The following is a 22685-nucleotide window of genomic DNA, read 5'->3' as shown; positions in this document are numbered from 1 at the left end:
ATCTAATCTTGCCTCATTAACCACAGCAGAGATTAGGAATTTACAACACATAGGAAAATTACAATCACAAAATGGAGAACAACCACACAATACTGGGAATCATGGCTTAACCATGTATGGTTTCCTCTTATGAGCAATAAGAAAGGCAAGAGAAGGTTTTAAATAGGTGAATGATTGCAATTTTTGTAAAGTTTCAAGCAAAGCAAACAGATTTTAATCTACTGATAAGATTTGACTGAGAAAAAAAGCATCTTTCCATCATGCATAGTTCCAAACCATCTTAAACAAAGAGTAGTGATAGAGTTTGTACTGCTCTGTTAACCATATACGTATAACTGCAGAACTGCACTTGGTAAACTTAAGACGGTGCCTACTCTAAACAAAGGAAAACGTTCATTTGGAGAAGAAAAATCAACAAATCACCTGATTGATTAGTTATATACAGGTTCTAACCAAGAAATTTTTAATATTATCAACTCTTGGACTCATTTTTGTAGAAATATAAACATTACAGAGAACTAAGTTTCTAATCACTAGGTTCTTCCAGAGAATTTAATTTAAACAACCAGTGGAACCATTGCTTAATGAACACTGGCCTCTTCTTTTATTATTTCCTTTTCTTTCATCTTCTCTTCTATATTTATTTTTAGGTCTCATTTTTGCTTCCTCTGGATTGTTAAGTCATCACTAGAATTACTACCCTACTGGATAACTATATGAGCCTCCTTTCTCTCACCTCTCCTCCTATCTTCCAGAGGAATCGTTCTGAAATACTACCTTCATGTGCCTTTTCCTGCCCATGAAGCTTGAGGGACTCTCTATTTCTATCTCATCAGGTGCCTTTCTTCACGTTGACATTTCAGGTCCTACCTAATCTGAACCAATCTGATGAGTACTTCTCAGTAGGAACCTTTTGTCACAATCTATTCAGGCTATAGATGGTTAAATACTTGAGTGAGGGAACCCATATTTGACTTCTGTCTTCACCACAGAGCTGAACACTTAAACACTTGTCATTAGATAATTTAAGTTTTATTTGGGAATTTAAGCAGCTAATGTACGTACATTTAATACTAGTTAAAAAACAAACAAACCTGTTGCCGTTGAGTGGATTCCAACTCATAGCAACTTTATAGGACAGATTAGAACTGCCCCACAGTGTTTCCAGGGAGCAGCTGGAGGATTTGAACTGCTGACCTTTTGGTTAGAAGGCGATTTCTTAACCACTATGCCACCAGGACTCCTAATATTGTTAATAAGCATGTAAATCACTAGATGGAGGCTTTTTACAAAACACTTCCAAAGACCCAATTACATTTTAAAAACCAATTAATCATCTAAATGTTTTTCCTCCCCTGGTGCCACCATCCAAATATTCTCAACACTATTTGAAAACATACAAAGTGGTTTCAAATATGTAGTTGCTTAATAGTTTATGGGTGAGATTTCTGGATGACTAAATATTTGATTTATTATTGGAATCTCTTGGTTCAGGTGGATACAGCTTTTAATCAAAGAGCTGCCATAAGGTCCCTCTGCAACTCTTTATGTATTGCTGGCCAAAAAGAATTAAAATTAACTAATAGTAATACTTTAGTTTTCTTTACAATAGTTGGTACAAGAATCAATAAAACACAAATACTTATCCACCAAGAGGCCCAGGTGTCTCTATTTGCAGAGAAACAATGAGGTATGAAGAAGTCATATTGTTTTATAAGCCTTTATAACAAGTTAAGGTCATAGATTTGAATAAAAATAACTCATTTATGGCAAGTCGAAATATAAAATTTTAGGACTATTTTAATGTGAAATGCAACACACACAAAATATATTGGCAAAATTAACTCACTATTTTAAACATGGCAATACCTATGTATGAAATACTATGAATATATAATACACATGTTCTTATTTGTATAAAATAAATTTCCTTTAACCTACTTAAAATAAAGAGGGCTCCTGTTCTGAGTTGGCTGATGGAGCTAACTGAAAATGGTCTTGAGAAAAGTGGCATGTTGTCTAATCTTCGCCATTTAATCCTTGGCTCTGGATAACCCTGAACATAGCAAGGTAATGTCACATTTGAGCCAATGTCCATAGACACATCAGTAGGTTCTTGTATGAAAACTGGAGGTGCTGAAAAATATTGAAAAAAAAAAAAACAGATCATTGAAACAGTACACAGGCACATTAAACAAAAGCTTACTTGTTAAACAAACAACATATTGAATTTGAATCATGTCATTGTTCATATGGTATTATAAATTTATACATTAATTATCTCTGATATAGAAATAGTAAAAAAAAATTTTTTTTTGCCTTATAAAGATGCACAAAAGGTAAAACTATTTCCTTCAGGTGATAAAACCAAACCTATTGCTGTCGAGTCAATTCTGACTCATAGCAACCCCACAGGACAGAGTAGAACTGCCCCATAGGGTTTCCAAGGAGCACCTGGCGGATTCGAACTGCCCACCTTTTGTTAGGAGACAAACTTTCAACCACTATACCACCAGGCTTTCCCCTTAAGGTGACAGATGAGGAAAAGAGTGAGAATTTAAATCAAGGCTATGTTAAATAAAAAGAATCTCACAATTTAGGAATTTGTTTTCAACTTTGGTTTATGTCATACTGCTCAAACCTTAAGACTTTCTTATTGCTCTTGTAAGGAAATTCTTTGGCACTTTCCAAACTTACTCCCTTCAACTGAGTTTTAAAATAAACTTATACTAGAGTTCTTTTTCAACAGATCACTATAAAACAAGCTTATAGTATTTAATTCTAAATTATATCTGTGTTTAAGATGGGGAATCAAGAATATGAAGGAACGGAATACCATATATATTAAAGGAAGAATATCTTAATATCTTACAGTTAAGAAAGGATTCAGAAATTATAAAATTATAGCTAAGAAGGCTATTGATAGCCACATGATTGAGGCAATCACAGGAGCCAGAAGAAAGGTAGAAACCTTGGAACACATAGCAGTATAGTAATAGGGAAGATGCTGTCAGCAGGGCCAAGTAAGTGAGGCTATCAGTATGCCCCAGAGAACTTACTAGTAATGATGTTTGAGGCATCTTGCAAGGGGAAATATATAAGATACTATCCGAGGCACTGGATGAAACCTGCTCACGTAGGACTGTAAGAGGAGGTACCCAACCAAGGGAGGTCTCCTTGATCGAGTCAAGGTTAAATGTTGTTTAGCAATTACAAGGATAATTATCTCTTACGAAGCCATGAAGTGTGTTAAGTGCTTGATGCTGATTATCTCATTTAATCTTCACAACATCCCTGTGACGTAGGTGCTACTATTATCCCAATTTTACAGGTACAGAAACTGAGACTCAGAGAGTTGACTTGCTAAATGTCACATGGAGTTGAGCAGTGAGGTTAGGATCCAAACCAGGTCAATCCAACTCCAGAGCACAATTCTTTGCCATTTTATCAGCTTCCCTTTCTCTACAGATTCTTACAACTGCCCACTGTCAGGCTGTTTCGACGGCTAACAAAAATGAGTTTGAAGATCACCTTTTTCCTTTTCATGGGAATTCTGGCATCTAGATGAACAGTTATCTTGGGAGCCGTGTTAGTGCTTTTTCTGAGCCTGGGTTCAAGGATTTCCTCTAACCTTGCAACCTCATCTCCTGCTATTTCCCTGCACAAATCCTAACCTCTGGCCTATCAGAACTCCTCAGTATTCTTCAAACAAGGATAGACCTTTCCTATAGCTATACCTGTGTTATTTCATCTCTCTCAATTGCAAAGTCTAGATCTCTAGCTATTGAAATACAATTCTTCGATCCAGTTCATCAAGGTCGCTCCTCCATCCTCCTCAGTTGAACTAACTCATTCCATACCACTCTCACGGCAATCGTCACACTTAGTCTTTTGTTACACCATAGGTCTTAGTTTTCCTATTAAACTGTAAATTTCTGAACAGTTTATATTTACACCTATATTTTTATCGTTAACAGCAACTAACACAGTACTTTGTGAATTACAAGTGATTGCTAGGTATTTGTGAATGAATTATTGGGTCAATATTAAGCCACTTCAACAATAATCCAGTGCGTGTGTGTTTGTGTGTGTGTATATGTGATGACAACTTTGGCCCACTACATTTGAATTCACACTTCCGAAGGAAACATGGTAATTTCAGAAACTATTGTTTGTTTATTGAATCTAAACGAAACAAAATTAAATTATATGCCACAAGTGGGCAAAATGTTTTTAAAAAGAAGTAGCGCATTTGTGTTTACATTTCTCTCATGAGAAACTGACTTACAAAAGTAATAGGCAAAATGAACATATTTTTAAGATAGTTTATAAAGTAGCCCAATGCTTGTACACCCTAAGTTTACAAGACCTAGTTACTTTTCTCTGGAGTGGTTAACAGTCACTTGTTCTCAGGCAGGTAACTTCTCTAAAAAGTGTAGGTTAAGTATAAAAGTCTCAGCATGAGTCTCAGGATATGTTAGGCTCAGAGTGTGGGCAAGTGAAATGTGGAGATGGGACAGAAAGAAACTCTAGAATAGCAAAAGGATACGCATAAGCCTGGGATCAACCAAGTACTGTAGGGGGGTTGGAGGGGGGAGGGAGGTGTTACTGACACATTAGGACACAGGCATCAGTGAAAATAATGACAAATTAGAATTTTCAGAGCTAAGAAAGGCAAGAACAAACATGTTTAAAAGGATAAGCAAAGCTCAAGTTGTGCCCAGAAAACTCAGTTAACACGGAGAAGTCATCTGTAGGGAAGGCACTTTGGGAATAGTCCTAGGCACAAGAACGGTACAAGAAATATGTAAAAGTCCACCAATCAGGGAAATTACTTGCTAGTACCAGAAAACAAGGCAAATGAGAATACCAGGCACTAGGTAAGCGGCCAAGACAGCACAAAGAAGACATCAATGACAAGTAAACCTCAAAAATGAAGCAATTCATAACTCAGGCCAAGAAGCCTTTTAAATACTTCCTACTCCTGCATACGGCCAACTTGGACTTCAAGTGAATTACACTGGGTGGATGGTAAACAGATTAATGAGAATAGGGGGTGGTGAAGCAGCCAGTACGTGTAGTACAACATACAGTACTGGTACAGGAGAGGCTGTGCTATTTACAGAGGTTAAGAGCCCATTGAGTGGTTTCAAATGGCAGCTCCACTACCTCTTAGTCTATAAACTTGGGCAAATTATTTTACCTCTCCCAGTCTGAATTTCCCTATGAATGAAAGAAGGATAATAACATTTTCTATCTCATGTTGTTAAAAGACATAATCTTTATAAATCATTTAGTAAATAGTAAACACCAAATATTAACTATCATTAGCCACAAATATTGTAGAGTTAATTTATTAGATCTCCTTGGAAACCCTACGGGGCAGTTCTACTCTGTCCTATAGGGTTGCTATGAGTCAGAATCTACTTGATGGCAATGGGTGTGGTTTTATTTTTTAGTTCTGGAATTTAATGTAGCTCTTTTCAATATCATCTTTGTGGCTTCTGCATATATTTTAGTCTACCAAGATTCTGTGGATCCCCTAAGTATTCGTGTGCAGAGAACTGTGTAGCACCACGGCATTGTTGTCACTTAAGAGTTATAGTTTTGTGCACATATTATTTGGAAAATATAACAGTTAAAAATGGGTTGACCATTTTGCTCTAAAACCGACTCCAAAATTTTTCTAATTCCTTTAATAATAATTAAATATATATAAAAAATATATACCTCCATATATATATTTGGTTTTATATTCCTCCCTATGACAACCCTTGCATTATATTGGTCAAACAGATTTTTCTTTCCTAAAACAGCTGGACACACTGTTTTGGTTCTACCAAACCACTTAACACACAACCACAGACTAAGGCTCAAACCCTGTGTGGTGCTGAATGTTGCCAATAAAATTACTGCCAGGCCAACATTTGGTTTGATGTAGCCAATCTTCTTCCTTCCAAATAAATTCGCAATTCACTACCCCTCTTTAAATAGAATAAAAATCATTGGTAACTTTCCCTGTTGACCTGAAATGTCCATAAGTTAAAGCCATGATAATGAGAAATAGGAAAAAGGAGACTCATTACAAGAAGCTAGAACTCAGAAATAATATTAAACAGGATTCCATTATTATTTTTTCAATCTAGTGTTGTCGATGTGAAGTAACAGCCCCGCGAAAACAATCTTAAAGCCCAAAAAGGTACATGATATGGATAAAAGCATGTTTTTCTTCTTAAGTCATAACGTACTTAAATATATGCCCAATAATTTTGGAATTCACATGAATAATTTTATGCACTACTACCAGTTTATTACTTAACTTGTTCAAAGTCCTTTTTAAAAAGCAAATTGAAACTGACTTTCATATTAAAAGCTCAGTGCTAAATCTTAAATACTATGAGTTGGAATTGACTCGATGGCAACGGGTTTCGTTTTTTTTAAAAAATAGAAAGGGAGTCCTGGTAGTGCAGTGGTTAAGTGTTTGGCTGCTACCAAAAACTCAGCAGTTCGAATCCACCACCTGCTCCTTGGAAACCCTATGGGGCAGTTCTACCCTGTCCTTTACGGTCACTATGAGTTGGAATCAACTCAACAGCAATGTGTTTATTATAGAGATTTAGATATATAGATTACAGATATAGATAGGTATATAGATACATATATCTACCTATATCTCTCTATATATACATATGCATTCCTATATCACTTTCAAAACTGAAAGAATCAAAATGACCACGTAATTTGTGAAGTTAATATGCCCTTTTGATACATGTTGCATTGAGCAGATTCAGGGGAACAGCACTAACCACTAACGTGCTGAATGTCCACCAAGTTTCAGTTCCCAAGCACTATACATGGGTAGTGTCTCATCTCATCTTTACAACCACCCTGTGAGGTAGGTACCATTTACATTTTATAGACAAGTCAGACAGAAAGGTCACAAAGTCAACGATGATAGAGCTGGGATTCAGAAACCCAATCCCTCTCCAGAGGAGTACATTCTCCTAACCACTACATAAATTTGGGGGATTTTTTTTTTTTTTTTTTGCTTTTAAACCTAATAGTGATAACCACAACCATCAACGTGACTGGATTTACATAGTTCTGAGCCGTCACATCCTCTGCCTTCTAGGATATCTAACAACAGTTTTATGTGAACAGACAACCTCTGTCAGTTATGATGACCAGGATTCTAACGATGAATAATGAAACAATTAAGGCATGACAGCAACAGGAATAACGCTGACTTTAATACTAAGTTATTTGGCAAATGTTAACAAGGATCAAGTTTACAATAAGCAAACAATTGAATTTATGTTAATTCCATCAGGGTGATTACTGGAATAAAAGTTGAGAAAGCCATCATTTTAGAGAAGGTCACTCTTGAACACGAGTGAAGATAAAGCAAAGTTCAGTTCAGTTCAAAGAATGAAGGATAAATACAAAACATTTGTTGGAATGTTCCTAATCCAATGTCAGTCACCCTAGCACAGACAGCCCCAACCCATACACAGTGTATCACTGGGCAGAACAAAGAACCTGGAAAGTCCAGAACCTAAAGAGATTACTAAGAAGGCAGTGAGTAAGCAAAGAAGAATGTGAAATAAGGTTAGATTTTACACAAACTTGGAGGGGATGAAAGTGTCATTCTCTTCTTGCTGGGAACAATTACTCGGGCTGCTTCCCTCTTTCTCTAAAAAAAAAATAAAAAAGAGCTAGACAATTCTAAAAGAATGTTGGGTAAATATGAAATATATGTGCAAGACAGAGGGAGAAGAAAAGTCAGCAGATATTGAGAATTGAAATGTTGTGCTTAGGATGTTGCTTGAAAACAAGAATTTTGTATGTACTTGACCTTTATACCCTGCTGGTAGATCCAGAAATACCCTCCACCCAGAGATTCCAGTCACATTTCCAAGGCATTCTCTTAATAACCACAAAGTTTAGTCATGATTCAAACACATCTTGCCATGCCCTAGACAGAGTCTACAGCGGTCTTTGTGGCCGTTTCCAGCTCTGCTGATTCAACCCCCAGGGTGTAATCTCAAAGAATGCAGAACACTCAGCAGATGGATGGGGGGCAAAGGGGTCATAAAAGATTCCAGGAGGAAAAAATTAGTTGACATAAAATGACATATTAAAGTTAGAGAGCCATTGTATCCACTTCAAAAATTAAGATAATAGAACTAAAATGTTTTGTTACTTTATTCTTTTAAAAAATGCATTTTCTTTATAATGCCTAATTTTTGTTTAATAAAAAAAAAAAAACAACTTGGCATAAAAATCATTATGTTGCTGTTGTTAGTTGCCGTCAAGTTAATTCTGACTCATGGTGACCCCAGCATACATAAAAGAAAATACAACTTAAGGAAATGTCATATTTTATAAGCTTTGGGTGATGCAAATGTTTAAATCATCTGTTTAAATTAAGCAGCCAGGCTGAAGCTGTTTCATTTCATATTTTACCATACCGTGTGGAGAGTTTTTTAAAAAAGGCATGAGATGGAAGAACAAACAAGGAGGGAGAACCAATCTTCTACAGTAACACAACTACAGTTGTCATGTACATGCTGTATCCCTGACATTGCAATGGACATTTATTTGTAGTTTGTACTTACTTTATGCACTGGAGAATAATTGCTAGTGAATTAAAAAAAAGTAAAAGCACAATTGCTACCTTTGCTGTCAACAACAACTCTAAATTATGGTCTAGGGCCAAAGTCTAATTTCTGATCTCTAGTTTTTTAGTTGTTAATACTTAAAAATTTGGTATGTCAGAGTAAATGACTCCTGAGAGGAAACTGGCAATAGCTGATATACTGGTTAAGCTCACAATCTCTGAAGTCAGAAAAAAAAAGGACACTTGCCACGGAGCTGGTTCTAACTCATGTGACCCTATGTGTAATTGAGCAGAGCTACGCTCCACAGGGTTTTCAATGGTTGAGTTTTTGGAGGTAGATCACCAGCCCTTTCTTCTGAGGTACCACTGGGTATACTCAAACCACCTTCCTTTCTGTTATTAGTGAGCATATGAACCTTTTGCACCACCAAGGGACCCTAAAGTCAGAAAACCTTGGTTCAAATATCCAGGCTCCCCTTCCCTAGCTCTATGACTCTAGTCAAGTTGTTTAGCCTTCCTAACCCTCAGTTTCCTTCTTTAGAAAATTGAGATAATGATCGCATTACCCTCTTAGGGTAGTTATGAAGATTTAATGAGACAATGCATATAAAGGTTATTTGCACCATGCCTGGTACATTGAAAACAATAAATGCTAAGTATCATTATTATATTAGTTACTTGAAATGTTCACTTTACTTTTGCATTCTGACAACAATTTCTACCTAACTGCTTCAAAGTTATTAAACATGGAATACTAGTGGATTGACACTGAAATAAGTTTGTCTATCAGAGCTGGGATGCTTACAGCCAACATCCAGAGTTATCCTGCCAGTGGCTCTTCCAGCATCGTTGATGGCTACACATGTATAATCACCAGCATCCAGATCTTGAGTTTCTTGAATCTTCAAAAGTCCCAAAAAAGGATCAATAATAAGGAATGTTGAGGGCCTCAACTCAAGATCCCCTAAGTCAAAACAAGGGGAGAACATTAAACACAAGTATTTACATAGTATTTACATTGACTCTGCTATTGGTTGGATTTCAAAACTTCTGAATAAAGTTGACCGCAAAGTTTTTTAAATACAAGCGTCTGGTGCAAAGCAGACACTTATTGTTTATGCAGTGAGAGAATGAAGTGTTTATTGGCACTGAGCTGATTAATTAGTCTGTTTTTTTTTTATAAGTCTACAGCCTAATAATCTATAGCCCAAAATCTGGCCCTATAATGAATTTTGTACAAATATTTCTAAATTTCTATGTACCTAAGTAAAGATAAGCTCTTGAAGCTACATTGGGGGACTGAGAAATGGTGGCATTTGAAACAATGACTGTGTTAGGTAAGAAGAAAATGGGAAGAAAGTTGAAAGCAGATTTCTATCATTGCTTCTGGGCAGAGTGATTTTGTTACTCAGAGAATGCTTGAGAGGCTAGAGATGGTCTTAGTTTGGCTAATGACTAGGTTTTTGCTTCGCTGAATGCTATTCAGTTAGATTTTGTTTTGTGAAAGGTATAAGCTGAGGAAGGCTGGGGAAGAAGGAACCACAGTTAGCTGAAGAGAATAGGGAAGAGCATGTTGGAGAAGAGAAAGTATTGGTGAGGAAATTCCAACAATGGTAAGAGAGATTTTGTTACATGAACCCCCAGGATAAAAAAAATACCACCACTAAAATCTGTATTTTTCATAAAAGTTTTTCAAGTTGGAGTTATGGGTTTTTGTGGGGAGTGGTGGTAGTGGGGCTCTAAGGGGGTAAAGGTGTGAAAATGGAAATTTTACTTCAATATGAGGGAAGGATGGCCCAAGAAAGATGAATTTTGCCTGGGTTACCTGTATATGTTATGTTTCCCTTCAGCACCTCTAATCCCTTTAGAAACACTTTTATTTGAAGGCAAACAATGCCTCAACAAAGCTTTAAGTTAAATTAGGCTTCTCTTTATCCTTCCCCTTCCTCCAGTGGTGTCTCCCCTCCAAAGAACGAAATTAACCAGGACAACCAGTATAATACCACGTGCATAATAGACCTGGATGTTTAATGCCAGCTCATTGTCCACAGCTTTGCTGTTTGTTTGTTTTTGTGGAGTTCCTCAAAACTTCCAGGAGGTTTGAGGACCATTGTTTTGGAGTTTCGTAGCACTCCCAGATGTCAAATCTGAAAAGGTTCTCTCCAAAATCCCACACACTAGCCATGTGCCTCAGGTCTGAGGCCCATAGAATTAGGTCCCACCGCCACTAATGGGTAGAGGGAACCTGAGAGCTAGTAATTCTCTAGGACACTACAAGAAGCACCAACCAACAGTCTCAAGGCAATAGACAGACAATTTTCTTTTTGTTTTTATATTTTTGGAAGGAAGGGAGGTCAAAGGAACTCTAAATTTAAAAAAAAAAAAAAGTTACATTGATAACCAACAGTGCCAAAAACAAAGTATTTTTCAGCATTCCAATATTTAAAACCTCAACCAATCTTTTAAGCTTGCTACTACATACCATGTGAGAATGAGAGAAGCAACTGGAGCCGAGTCTGTGCGCCTCTTGGAAATTTTCATAAATAAAAGCAGATGATGTTGACATAAACTTTTCCTTCTACCAGGGGAAGATGCAATGTGACCTAGCTGTTCATCAAGTATTAAAATGTTTGGATTAAACTGCATTTAGATTTTTGGAATTTACTTCTCCCTTATTTCTTCTGTGTATGTCAGAGAGCATAATAGAATGAAATAAAGACCTTTTTGCTAGTAGATTTTTTTTTTCAAAGTGAAAAAAAATTTTTTTAATGTTTCAAGAGCAACCGTAATGAAACAAAATATAAACTGGAAAAAAACTAGTTCAATCAAGTTCACACTTGTTCACATTTTGATAGTCTCTCCTTTCTTGATTTCAACTGAAAATTTTCATCATCAAATTATTGAAAAGCCCTAGAAAAATACAGAACCTTTGAAATAAAAATGAAATAGGGATCACTTAGTTTTAATCCAATCCCTATATTAAATAACAAGATTAGAAATATACAGTAAAACAGATGAACTTTCCTGACAATCTATTGTGGACTGTAGCAATCATTGCCACTGGGGAGGGTAGATCTGCCTGTTGTTCAGAAACATCAGGGCAATTTCCTCCAATATGGACTGTCACTACCTAATGCCTATATTCTATCTCTGCTGGTTCATAACTCAGAGTGGAAAATGGAATGTTATTTCCAGGGACCCTTGAACTGCAACATCTATGGCTGAGAGGAGAGTAATAAGGAGTCAATTCCAGAATCTTCCAGGTAGTGGCAGTCAAGAGAAGCAATTTGTACAGGCCTTCCTCCCTCCTTCCTTAGCTTCCAAGGCATTTGTGGCACCAGGGTGCCATGAAGACTAACATACTGAGGAGAGCTCCAATTTGGGAGAATAAAAGACTCTGGTTATGATTCTGCTGTATCAGGCAGAGATCTCAGCATGCTCCATTCATTTTTGAATTTTTAACATAAACGACTGATTGACATTAAAAAAAAAAAGAAAACTGCCTCTAACACATTTTTTTCTGGATCTATTTAATTATAATGTGAATTTGAAATTGATATGTATTTCATTTGAAATTCAAAGTTTTAAATATTTTGAATAAGTAAAAATGAGTATATGCTAACTGAAATTAACCAGATTAAGGGGCAAATCCAGAAATGTTTTCTTATGAGAGAAAATATGAAGATTAAAAAGCAATTAACATGCAAAACCACAAAAACGGCATTATCTCCTACTTTTTCACCGTTTTTGATTTGTATTATTAAAAGTATTTGTTTTCTACATAAAGCGCTTCTTTTTCACCTCATGTTCCCTGAGAGTTTGAACTCGAGATGAATTCATAATTTTGTGATTACGACATCAACCCGTTGCTATGGGAACGTCTGTGATTTAACAAACACAATCATAACAATAGCGCTTTGTACTATTTAGCGTTTTTCATCTGAAGATTAAAAAGTATTTTGCAAACAGAATCTCAATAATCCTAGCAACCTCCCTATTAGGGTGTTTGTGGGAATTGCTCTTTCTCATAAATTGGAAGAATTGAGACAGAAGCAGAAGCAGGACTTTTTACAAAAAAATACCTAATGTCAGCAACAGCCTGGACGAGGACCCAAGGATATTCTCCCTAAGGTCAAGTAGCATATTACTGCTATTTTATTATAGACTCACAGAGGTTAATCTTTATGCAAGGGAACTAGACAACGCCTATACTTGATACAAGCCCCTGCATTCATGGCCTTGAAATACATTTGTCTCTCGTGCCTGTAAGTTTTAAAGAGTGTCTTATATTTGAGCACTTTATAGAATGCATCCTTGAGAACCTAGACAACTTTTAAATGATGAGAGCCATCTTCTCTAAAAAAGGTGAACTGGAATCAGGGAGGCTATTTTAAACACTAACTGAGTATTCTTGGACAATTTTCTACAGGAAACAATCCTAAACTAACAAAGAAAACGTTCAGCTGGATTAGCAAAGGCGGGCTTTTCCTCCTTTGATTTTCATGGTTTTGTAATCCACACCAGATGTCAAATCCTGAAATTCAGAGTTTTGAATTTTGCGCTATCGTCCCCAGTGAGAACATAAACACATTTTATGGGGCTACTAAGTCACACACCAAAACAAATTTTTAACAAATCTTTTTTTTTTTTTTTAAAGAGAAAACAAAACTAAGTGAATCAGACACAAATATCTTTAGGAACATACCTTTGAACCATTTAACTTGAGGTGGGGGAATACCAGAAGTTTGACATTCCATAACTGTTGTATCCCCAAGGGCAACCAAGAGCTCACTCTGAACTACCATCAATTTTGGAGCTTCTAAAAAGAACAAATATGCAAATAGTCAATGCCTAGTGCAGTAGCACATGCACTCTGTTTATGTTTCCTTAACGAATCAATAAAAAAACAATCAGCATTTACGTGCTTGCAGCTATTTCAATATTTATAAACGGAAGAAAGCTCCTGTAATATGCATGCACATGGATGTGTGGATGAAAAGATCACTTAAAATAATAGAAAAAAGTGCACAAAATAATTTTGATAAAACAGAGTCCAAAAAATTTAGGAAATTAATTGATAGGTCTGTATGAAAAAGAGGAAAACAATCTTGGAACGTTGCATACATCTAATAAAATCAATAATAAACGAACAGAGAAAAGGATAATGATAACAGAAATACAATCAAAAGAGGGATGATGATAAGACTGACTTGGCTAAATTAAGGTTTGAAGATAATACAACTGCAGATAAATTTGTTTATAGCATTTTCTCCCTGGTTTTAAGGTTATTCATATCTAATTACAGAGATATTTACAGTCTAAGGCTAAAATTTTCATCTATAAAAAAACAGTCTCTGGTTTTGACTCTACTTCTCCCTTTGATGCCATATACAGACATTCCCTAAGTTTCTTTCCTTAGCTCTGTTTGCTTCACCCCCATGCCTAATGCTTTATTCACTCATACATTTTCTCTCAACTTGACATTTTAGGACCTCCTTACTTCAAATGAAGTATTTTTAAACAAACCCAAGAGTTAACTTCTCAAATATGTCACTATGCTCCTTGAGGAAAGCCTGGTGGTATAGTGGTTAAGAGCCACAACTGCTAACCAAAAGGTCAGCAGTTTGAATCTACCAGGCACTCCTTGGAAACCCGATGGAGCAGTTCTACTCTGGCCTGTAGGGGTCGCTCTGAGTTGGAATCAACTCGACAGCAACGGGTTTGGTTTACTCCCCTTGAAAACCTTCAGTGATTCCCGATTGCTTTCAGAATACTGCCTAAATCCCTTAGTTTGGCTTATAAAAATCACAAATTGGTGCATAATTTTCTATTTAGCCTTACTTTCCAATACACTTCCTCACTTATCACAAGGTATAAACTAAGAAACCAAACTAGTTGCCACTGAGTCAATTCTGACTCATGGTGACCCCATGTGTTTCAGAGTAGACTACACTCCATAGGGTTTCCAATGCCTATGATCTTTTGGAAGGAGTCCTTGGGTGGCACAAACTGTTAAGCCCTGAACTACTAAACGAAAGGTCAGGAGTTTGAATCCACCCAGTAGAAGCCTTGGAAGCAAGGCCTGGCAATCTGCTTCTGAAAGGTCACAGTCTTGAAAACCCTAATGAGTATAGTTCTACTCTGCACACACGGGGTTGCCATGAGCCAGAATTGGCTCGAGGGTAACAGGTTTGGTTGTTTTGGTGTGTGTGTGTGTGTGTATGTGTGTGTGTGATCTTTTGGAAGTAGATCTCCAAGCCTTTATCACAAGGTATTATTGTTGTCGTTAATTGTCACTGAGTCAGTTCTGACTCTTGGAGACCCCATGGTTGTGGAGTAGAGCTACTTCATACGGTTTTCAAGGCTGTGACCTTTTTTGGAAGCAGATCACCAGGCTTCTCTTCCAAAGCATTTCTGGATGAGTCCAAACCACCAACTGCTCAGCTAGTAATCAAGTAAGCTACATAAAGAGTCCAAAACACACTCTACTTCCTCATACCTTCCTGCCTTTGCTAAAGCTGCTTCCTATGAACGAAATGCCCTTTGCCACAACTCTTCAAATCCCACTCATTCTTCTAAAAACATTCTTCTAGACTGAGTTTAAATCCTGTCTCCTTTGAAAACTATTTGCAAATTCCGCAGTTAGAATTAATCTTCCCTTCTGCTCACTTCCCACTGTAGTACTTGTCTCTCTGCCTTGTTATAGTCCTTATGTTTCCACTGCTATTATGCAAGATCCTGGAAGGTGAGGACTATGTGACATTTATTTACTTATTTATTTATATTCTACAGTCTGTAGCACAGTATTTTGCACACTCTGGGTGCTTAGCAAGTTAAATAAATGTGTTGTATATTTTGGCTCCTATGTGAATGAACCAAAATTTGTTTCTCCAGTGTAGAGTTCTGTGCCAATCACTCATTCTACATTCCCAACTGTCTGTCCCCTCTCCACCTGGGTGTTTTGCCAATGTTTTTAGTTCTGTTATCTCCAAATCAGAGCCCATCTTCCCTTCTAAACTTATTCTCTCTGCCACCTCTCTCATTTATATAAGTGAAACCATTTCTTTCCTGGATCCCAGGTTCAAAACCTATGACCCTTTTGTTTCCTCCCTCATCTGTCCACTCCAAATCCACTCATCTATCTTTATTGTGAATCTTGTTACACCCATTCTTCTCCACTGCCAGTTTCACTTCCTTATCACGAATGAATGGAGAATAAGGGTGAATCAGAGGGTCATTAATTACTGTACAATTCATAAACTAACACTCAGCTCATAGGGCCCTTACTCCTTAACCCCTCATTTGACTAAGAAAGAACAAATCAAACAGAAACATTCTATAGAGTAATTGCCATGAAGTAAACCTTCAATAAATGCTTGAGTGTGAAGGGTGAAAATGGGAGATGAAAAATGAAGATAAACCAGACAGAGTCCAGCGCAACTAGATGGTACCTGGCTACAACCACTGACTGCTCTGAGGGGATCACAATAGAGGGTCCCAGACAGAGCTGGAGGAAAATGTAGACCAAAATTCTAACTTGCAAAAAAAGACCAGACTTACTGGCCTGTCAGAGACTGTAGAAATCCCGAGAATATGGCCCCCGGACACCCTTTTAGCTCAGTAATGAAGTCACCCCTGAGGTTCAACCTTCAGCCAAAGATTAGACAGGCCCATAAAACAAAACAAAACTAAAGGGGCACACCAGACCGGGGGCAAGGAATAGAAGGATGGAGGGGACAGGACAGCTGGTAATAGGAAACCGACAGTCGAACGGAGGGTGTTGACATGTCATGAAGTTGGCAACCAATGTCACAAAACAATGTGTGCACTAATTGTTTAATGAGAAGCTGGTTTGTTCTGTAAACCTTCATTCAAAGTACAATAATAAAAAAAAAAAGAAAATAATACTTAGACAAGATAAATGACAGAAATACTATAATGATTTGGACTGTAAATGAGAAATATAAAATAGAAGTTGAGGTAAGCTAGAAAGGACATAGAATTTATTAATTTGAAAGTTAAACGTTGTGGAGAGCAGATGAATCGTGGAAGCCAAAACTTTGTGAATACTCTGGAACTGTCAGAATCTGGAAGCTTCCTTGATTTTTGTTGACCAAACAATCTATTAGCTCCCTGAATTTTTAAGTTAAATTAGTTACAATATTTGATTTAATCAATATGTGAAGTAGATAATTAAGTTATAATATTGTGTATAAACTTTCTCTAATACTAATTTTCAGAACAATATTGCTCTTTATGCTATTTATCCTATTTTAATTGTCTTTCAAACTGATAATACTTGCCAATGTATCTAAGTGTTGATGTTTGTTTATCTGTTCCAGCTGAATTACTTGCCAGGCAGCCATATATCCCTGCATCTTCGGGAACTGCATTTTTGATAAATAAGGTACCATCTGAGGCCATCCTATACCTAGGGATAATAAACAAAAAGAAAATAAAATTGAAAACACCATAATAATAGTGTCAAGGTGGTATAGCACCTTCCTTTCAAATATTTCAAAGTTAAATTTTTGGTATTCATTGCAGAAATGATTAGCATCATCACTTTGCAAACAAAGATATAATAATAATTTATTATTTCTAACATGTATCTAGCACTTACTATGTACCAGGGACTGTTCTAGGAGTTTCTCATTTATTAACATTTTAATCTTCATAACAACCCAGTAAATTAGATACTATTATTATATCTACAGATGAGCAAAGAGGTTACATAACTTGCCCAAAGTCAGGGTCAGTAAGTGAAAGAAACGGAATTTGCACCCAGGCAATCTTGTTCCATGTGGTGAAATGCTAGGCTAAATTAGTCTTCGAAATGAAAACCTCAGGGATGAAATGCCTCACGTCACGCCGTGAGTCACTGATGAGTCTAGGGACAGAATCTGGCTCAACTTCCTGGATCATACCTAAGCCCTCCTCCTCATGCCAAACCCAGAGTAATGGAAGCCCGATGGGTAGAAACTTTGTTGTTTATATTCCACATGTTCATTACACTCTGAGTATAAGAGGATTTAATATCTTTAAAAAGCATCCAGAAGAATATCTCTCAATGTAGTATGACAAAAGTGGACAGTAGTTACAAAAATGTCTAAACTCCCTTTAATCAAGGTTACTGTTGTGCCCTTTGCTTCTCCCTCTCTCTTCTGTTAAATCCCAGAACCATGCCTTTACTAGATTTGTTGAAGCTAGCTACACATTCCTTTACTCCATAGAATATTTATTACCCCCATTGTAGTCATCCAAGGTAAACCAAGTGTTACAGTGTTATGTCATACAACTCAAAGTATCAGGGGGTATTAGTCCCAGCTAAAAAAAAAAAAAAAAATTGGATTCAAACTTAATAACCACAAGCTCTATAAATTTATCATTTATTATTTCTTTGACATCTCCTGGCCTGTTTAGAACAATCTAAAGCTGTGGGTTTTGGTCAAATCTCATTTAATCTTAGAGATTTGGCCAGATAAGTTTTGTCTGGAAATTTCATCAGTTTTTCTCACTCAATAAAAACAAAGAACATGATACAAACCCAGTACCTGTGTGAACCCACGATAAACATATCATTCATGGTCCAGGTGATCATTGGTTTGGGATAACCTATTGTAGAACACATAATGGAGACCTCAGACCCTCCTGTGAAAGACTGATTTTTGGGCATCACGGTGACTTTGGGTGGTTCTGAAAATGAATAGGAAACAATGTCTCAGAACTTGGTGTGAGGAGCTTCCTTGTTAGGACATTTGTAGGCTTTTCACCACCACACATTTATTGCCCTCCTCTATGATGACACCACCAGGGATCTTGGCCTTCCTGTGCAGGAGGGAAACCAAAAGTAGCAAAAGCAGGATAAGTAAACTCCTAATGAGAGTAAATGAAGTTTATCCTAATGTCATGTGTTTGTGTCTCCACTGGGGACCCTGTTGGCCCTTGTTCCTACAAGCTGACCACTGTTTCCAGGCCAAGTCTCTAGATCGAGCCTTTGGCTCTTTCTAGATGGTGAACAGTTTGTAGCCACAACTTGTCCTGACCATGCTGTCTACTTTGTTTGGACTAATCTTTCTCTTTTTATTTACTAGGTTATAATTGTTTTGGGATTGGAGACAATGTCTTTCATATTATTCCATATTCCATTACATTCCACAGAATTTTAACATTCCTTGTATGTCATACAGTGGCTAGCATTTAACAGACACTTAAAACTGTTGATGGAATGCAGACCATGAACTATAACTTGGCTTTGACCTGTGATACCCGCCACTCCATCAAGATCCTGCAATACTGAGCATTTGCCTCATGCCATTGGATACACAGGACCTTGATGCAAGAAGAAATGTCAATTATTGAAACCTCCTATTGCATTATAAAAAAAAAAAAAAAAAAAGACTTCTGAAAAGGAAACACTAAATGAAGAATCAAAAACCAAAAAATCAGAATCTACTGTCAAAAAGAAAAAAAAAATTTCTGGGGCAAACCCTGGGATGTTGATATATTTGGCCTAATCAATTACACATTTTATATCTACATTACTACACAGGAGGAATTCATCTTCAAAAAAGGTTCCAATAAAGAAATATTAAATGATTTTCTTAGTATATATATCCCCAATTAAAACAATGAAAATAAATTCATTTCCACAGGGTTTGAAAGAGATTCCATGAATGCTAATAAAATTTTAAAAATTCATTCAATACTTTTTTTTTTCTGTTCAATGATCATGTGCCAGGCACTGTGCTAAATTCTTGGGATGCCCTGATGAGCCAAAATGACATGAGGTCTGCTTTCCATTTACTTACGTTTTTACTGTAAGTGAAATTGGGAAATTCAGTTAGTCAGTGAAATCTGTATATATTTATAATGTATTCTCACTACAATGTAGTCTGCAAATAACGTCTTAGTTTTACTAAATCAGTTTGAAGAATCTCCATGTATTTGAATAAGATACAACTGGCGCTGCTGGACGGCGGCAGCTAATTAGCCCTTAATCACTAGCAGCTTACAATCGCCACCCCCCCCGCCCTTTTTCCTGTTTATATTGTGTTTCTCAAATTATGATCATCTAGTCCTTTTTAGTCTTTGAAGTTAATGTTTGAAAAGTTTCTCCGGCCTGTGGACCTAGTTGATAGCCGCATTACCCCATGGATCCTTCTTGGTGAACACAGGGCTAGGGAAATGCGTGAGGTCAAAGGCAGACTGGCCACAGCCAGTAAGTTTAAATTGTGATTCCACCTGGAGTCCATCAATCCTGAAATGCTGGGGGGCTACTCATGCTGTGGGGTATTGTAGAGGATCTTCAGAAGATGAGGGGAAGGAATATTTCTTTCTCTTTAAATTTTATTGATTACCCACATTTATCACAAAAAGGGTTTCTCATGTCTAGCTCATATTGACACAGGATTGCTGCAAAAATTCAGGCAGCTTTTAGGATTTCATCTAAATATGGTGCCTTCCAAAACTCTGCCAGAGTTGGCCTAGCATCTCTCTCAGCAAGGATCCCACTGGTAGGCTTTGCAGACCAGATATCAAAGTGAAAGTTAAGGTCAGTTACTCAAACCAGGATACAGAGAGCTAAGAGGTCACTTAGCAAATAAAGCCTGGATATAGGGTGCTGCTTGGGGTCAAGAAATAAGTCTGTGTGCAACACACAGATGGGATGACATCATCCTACAGAAGGCGAGAAACCTACCCTTGCCCTGGAAAGAATATTCCTGCTGATAAGAAAATCAGAAAGGACATAAACAAACTGGATTTCCACCAAGTAACAGTTAAATAAAGATGGTCAAAATGATTTAGCCTTCACTTAATTAGGTTAAATAAGAGCATTATAGACCTAACTCTATTTGTTTCAACTGTTAAATTTTTTTAATTCATAAAAAAGCACCTCCCTTATGCATTTGTCAGAACCCATAGGACTGCCCAACATAAGGAGTGAACCCTAATATAAACTTCAGTTAATAATCATGTCTCCATATTGGAAACCACATGTACCACATGTAAGCAAATGTACCACATGAATACAAAATGTTAATAACTTTGTAACAGGAGAAACAGTAGACAGGGGTGGGTGGAGGAAAAGGGTATATGGAAACTTTCTATAAACCTAAAACTACTCTAAAAAGCCTGTTTAAAAATGCTTCTCTTGTTTTAATAGAGAAGAACATGGAATTGAAATAGTTCAACTCCATCAATGAAGTGAATTCATTTGCCCGTTAGCAAACCTAATCTAAATCTCTTAATTTATAATGTTATACCCTATTTTTGGTAGGAAAAAATAGTGCTGACATTACATGAAGAAGACCAGAGTCCAATTGTAGACTTGGAGAGAAGTAATCCATTTTTCCAATTGGTTTTCAAGCTCATTTCATCACCACGACCGTCATCATCATTCCATTATCACCATCATCACCACTACCATCACCACCACCATGATCACCATCATCATCATTCCATTATCACCATCATCACCACTACCATCACCACCACCATCATCACCATCATCATCATTCCATTATCACCATCATCACCACTACCATCACCACCACCATCATCACCATCATCATCATTCCATTATCACCATCATCACCACTACCATCACCACCACCATCGACCATCAACGCTGTCATCATCCATAACACTTTGCTTTTCATTAGCCAAAGCAATGGGAATATACTACTCTTTCAGGTAAACTTTACAATATTTGTTCTTTATATTTTAATTATATAAAAATACAAAAAACATAAGTTTCTATAATTTCTCACCAATGACTTAAAAGAATTCAATATATATTATATAATAATAAAAATAAAAAATAAGCACTACTTTAAGAGTTGGGTGTCTGAACACACTATTAACGATAAACACCAAAATAGAGGGTTATAAGTGAGCAGTAGTGAAAACCACCTTCACTCTGCCTGCAAAGATTTAAAACAAAAAAACAAATGCATTGCCATGGAATTGATTCTGACTCATGGTGACCCCATATGTGTAAGGGTACAACTGCTTCATAGTTTTCAATTGCTGTAACCTTATACAAGTAGATCATTAGGTCTTTCTTCCGTGGCACTGCTGGGTAGATTCAAACCTCCAACCCTTCAGTTAGTAGCCCAGCACAAACCATTTGTGCCACCCAAGGACCTCCTACAAAGACGAGGGAAGATAGAATTCTGCCTGACTCTCTTGGAAATTGATAATGGCATCTTCACACTCCTGAGGCATGTTCTCTATCAGCAGTAAGTTAGGTCTGATTTATTATTATTATGCTTCCGGTAGGAAACACAAAGATGTAAGAACTTTCTCTTCAAGGTGATTCAACTACAAATTAATCAGATAATGCTAATGTTTTGAATTACCTAAGGAACAGTTGACAATATTACTCACCACTGGTATATCTAGCAAATTTCTGTGTTTCTATTGATTCACTCAACACATACTTATCTAACCTATTACATTTCATACACTTCTGCCCTCAAAGATCTTATCGAATACTCTATAGAAAAGTATACTATGTAAAACAAAAATAAAAACCAAACCCATTGCCATCTATTTGATTCCAACTCATAGTAGCCCTACAGGACAGAGTAGACATGTCCCATAAGGTTTCCAAGGAGTGGCTGGTGGATTCAAACTGCCGACCTTTTGGTTAGCAGCTGAGTTCTTTAACCACTGCACCGCCAGGGCTCCATACTATGTAAACGTAAGGGCTAAATCTATACTTCCAGTAGTCATATCACTGAAATGGAAGGTGAACTAAAGTTTGAGTGCCTATTATGTGCCAGGTATCTAACACTAGACCCATCATTTATTTTCCACAATAACTCTATGAAGTAAGTGTTACTGCTATTTCAAACATAAGGAAAATAATGTTCGAAAAGCTTAAATAATTTTCCCAAAGTTCCTCAAAGGTTGGGCTAAGATTCAAATTCAGGCTTTTCTGGCTCCATAATGTCTGTCTATACTTTAATGGAGATGAGAGCACTATCTATGCCACAGGGTTATTGTGAATTAGATTAGTTAATATACGTAAAATACTTAGAACAATGCATAGTAGGTA

General features: G+C 36.8%; 1 protein-coding gene across 6 annotated transcripts in view; it reads right to left on the bottom strand.

Annotated features, from left to right (window-relative positions):
- The window catches only part of HMCN1 (hemicentin 1), a 551288-nt gene that overhangs the window by 258335 nt on the left and 270268 nt on the right, over positions 1–22685 (bottom strand). For 5 of the 6 annotated variants that reach the window (XM_049868532.1, XM_049868536.1, XM_049868533.1 and 2 more), the window contains exons 12-16: positions 18175–18316; positions 16924–17051; positions 13326–13439; positions 9426–9584; positions 1942–2136 (exon numbers count right to left, since the gene is read on the bottom strand). In XM_049868532.1, the coding sequence (XP_049724489.1) occupies positions 1942–2136; positions 9426–9584; positions 13326–13439; positions 16924–17051; positions 18175–18316 (738 nt within the window). Of the gene's footprint in view, positions 1–1941; positions 2137–9425; positions 9585–13325; positions 13440–16923; positions 17052–18167; positions 18317–22685 lie in introns of those variants that run through there. The other variant, XM_049868537.1, reaches the window with a different exon arrangement.

This window comes from Elephas maximus, chromosome 24, assembly GCF_024166365.1.
Source record: "Elephas maximus indicus isolate mEleMax1 chromosome 24, mEleMax1 primary haplotype, whole genome shotgun sequence".
Taxonomy (NCBI): domain Eukaryota; kingdom Metazoa; phylum Chordata; class Mammalia; order Proboscidea; family Elephantidae; genus Elephas; species Elephas maximus.
Note: the sequence above shows the minus strand (reverse complement) of the source record. Positions and strands in the feature narration are given on the sequence as shown.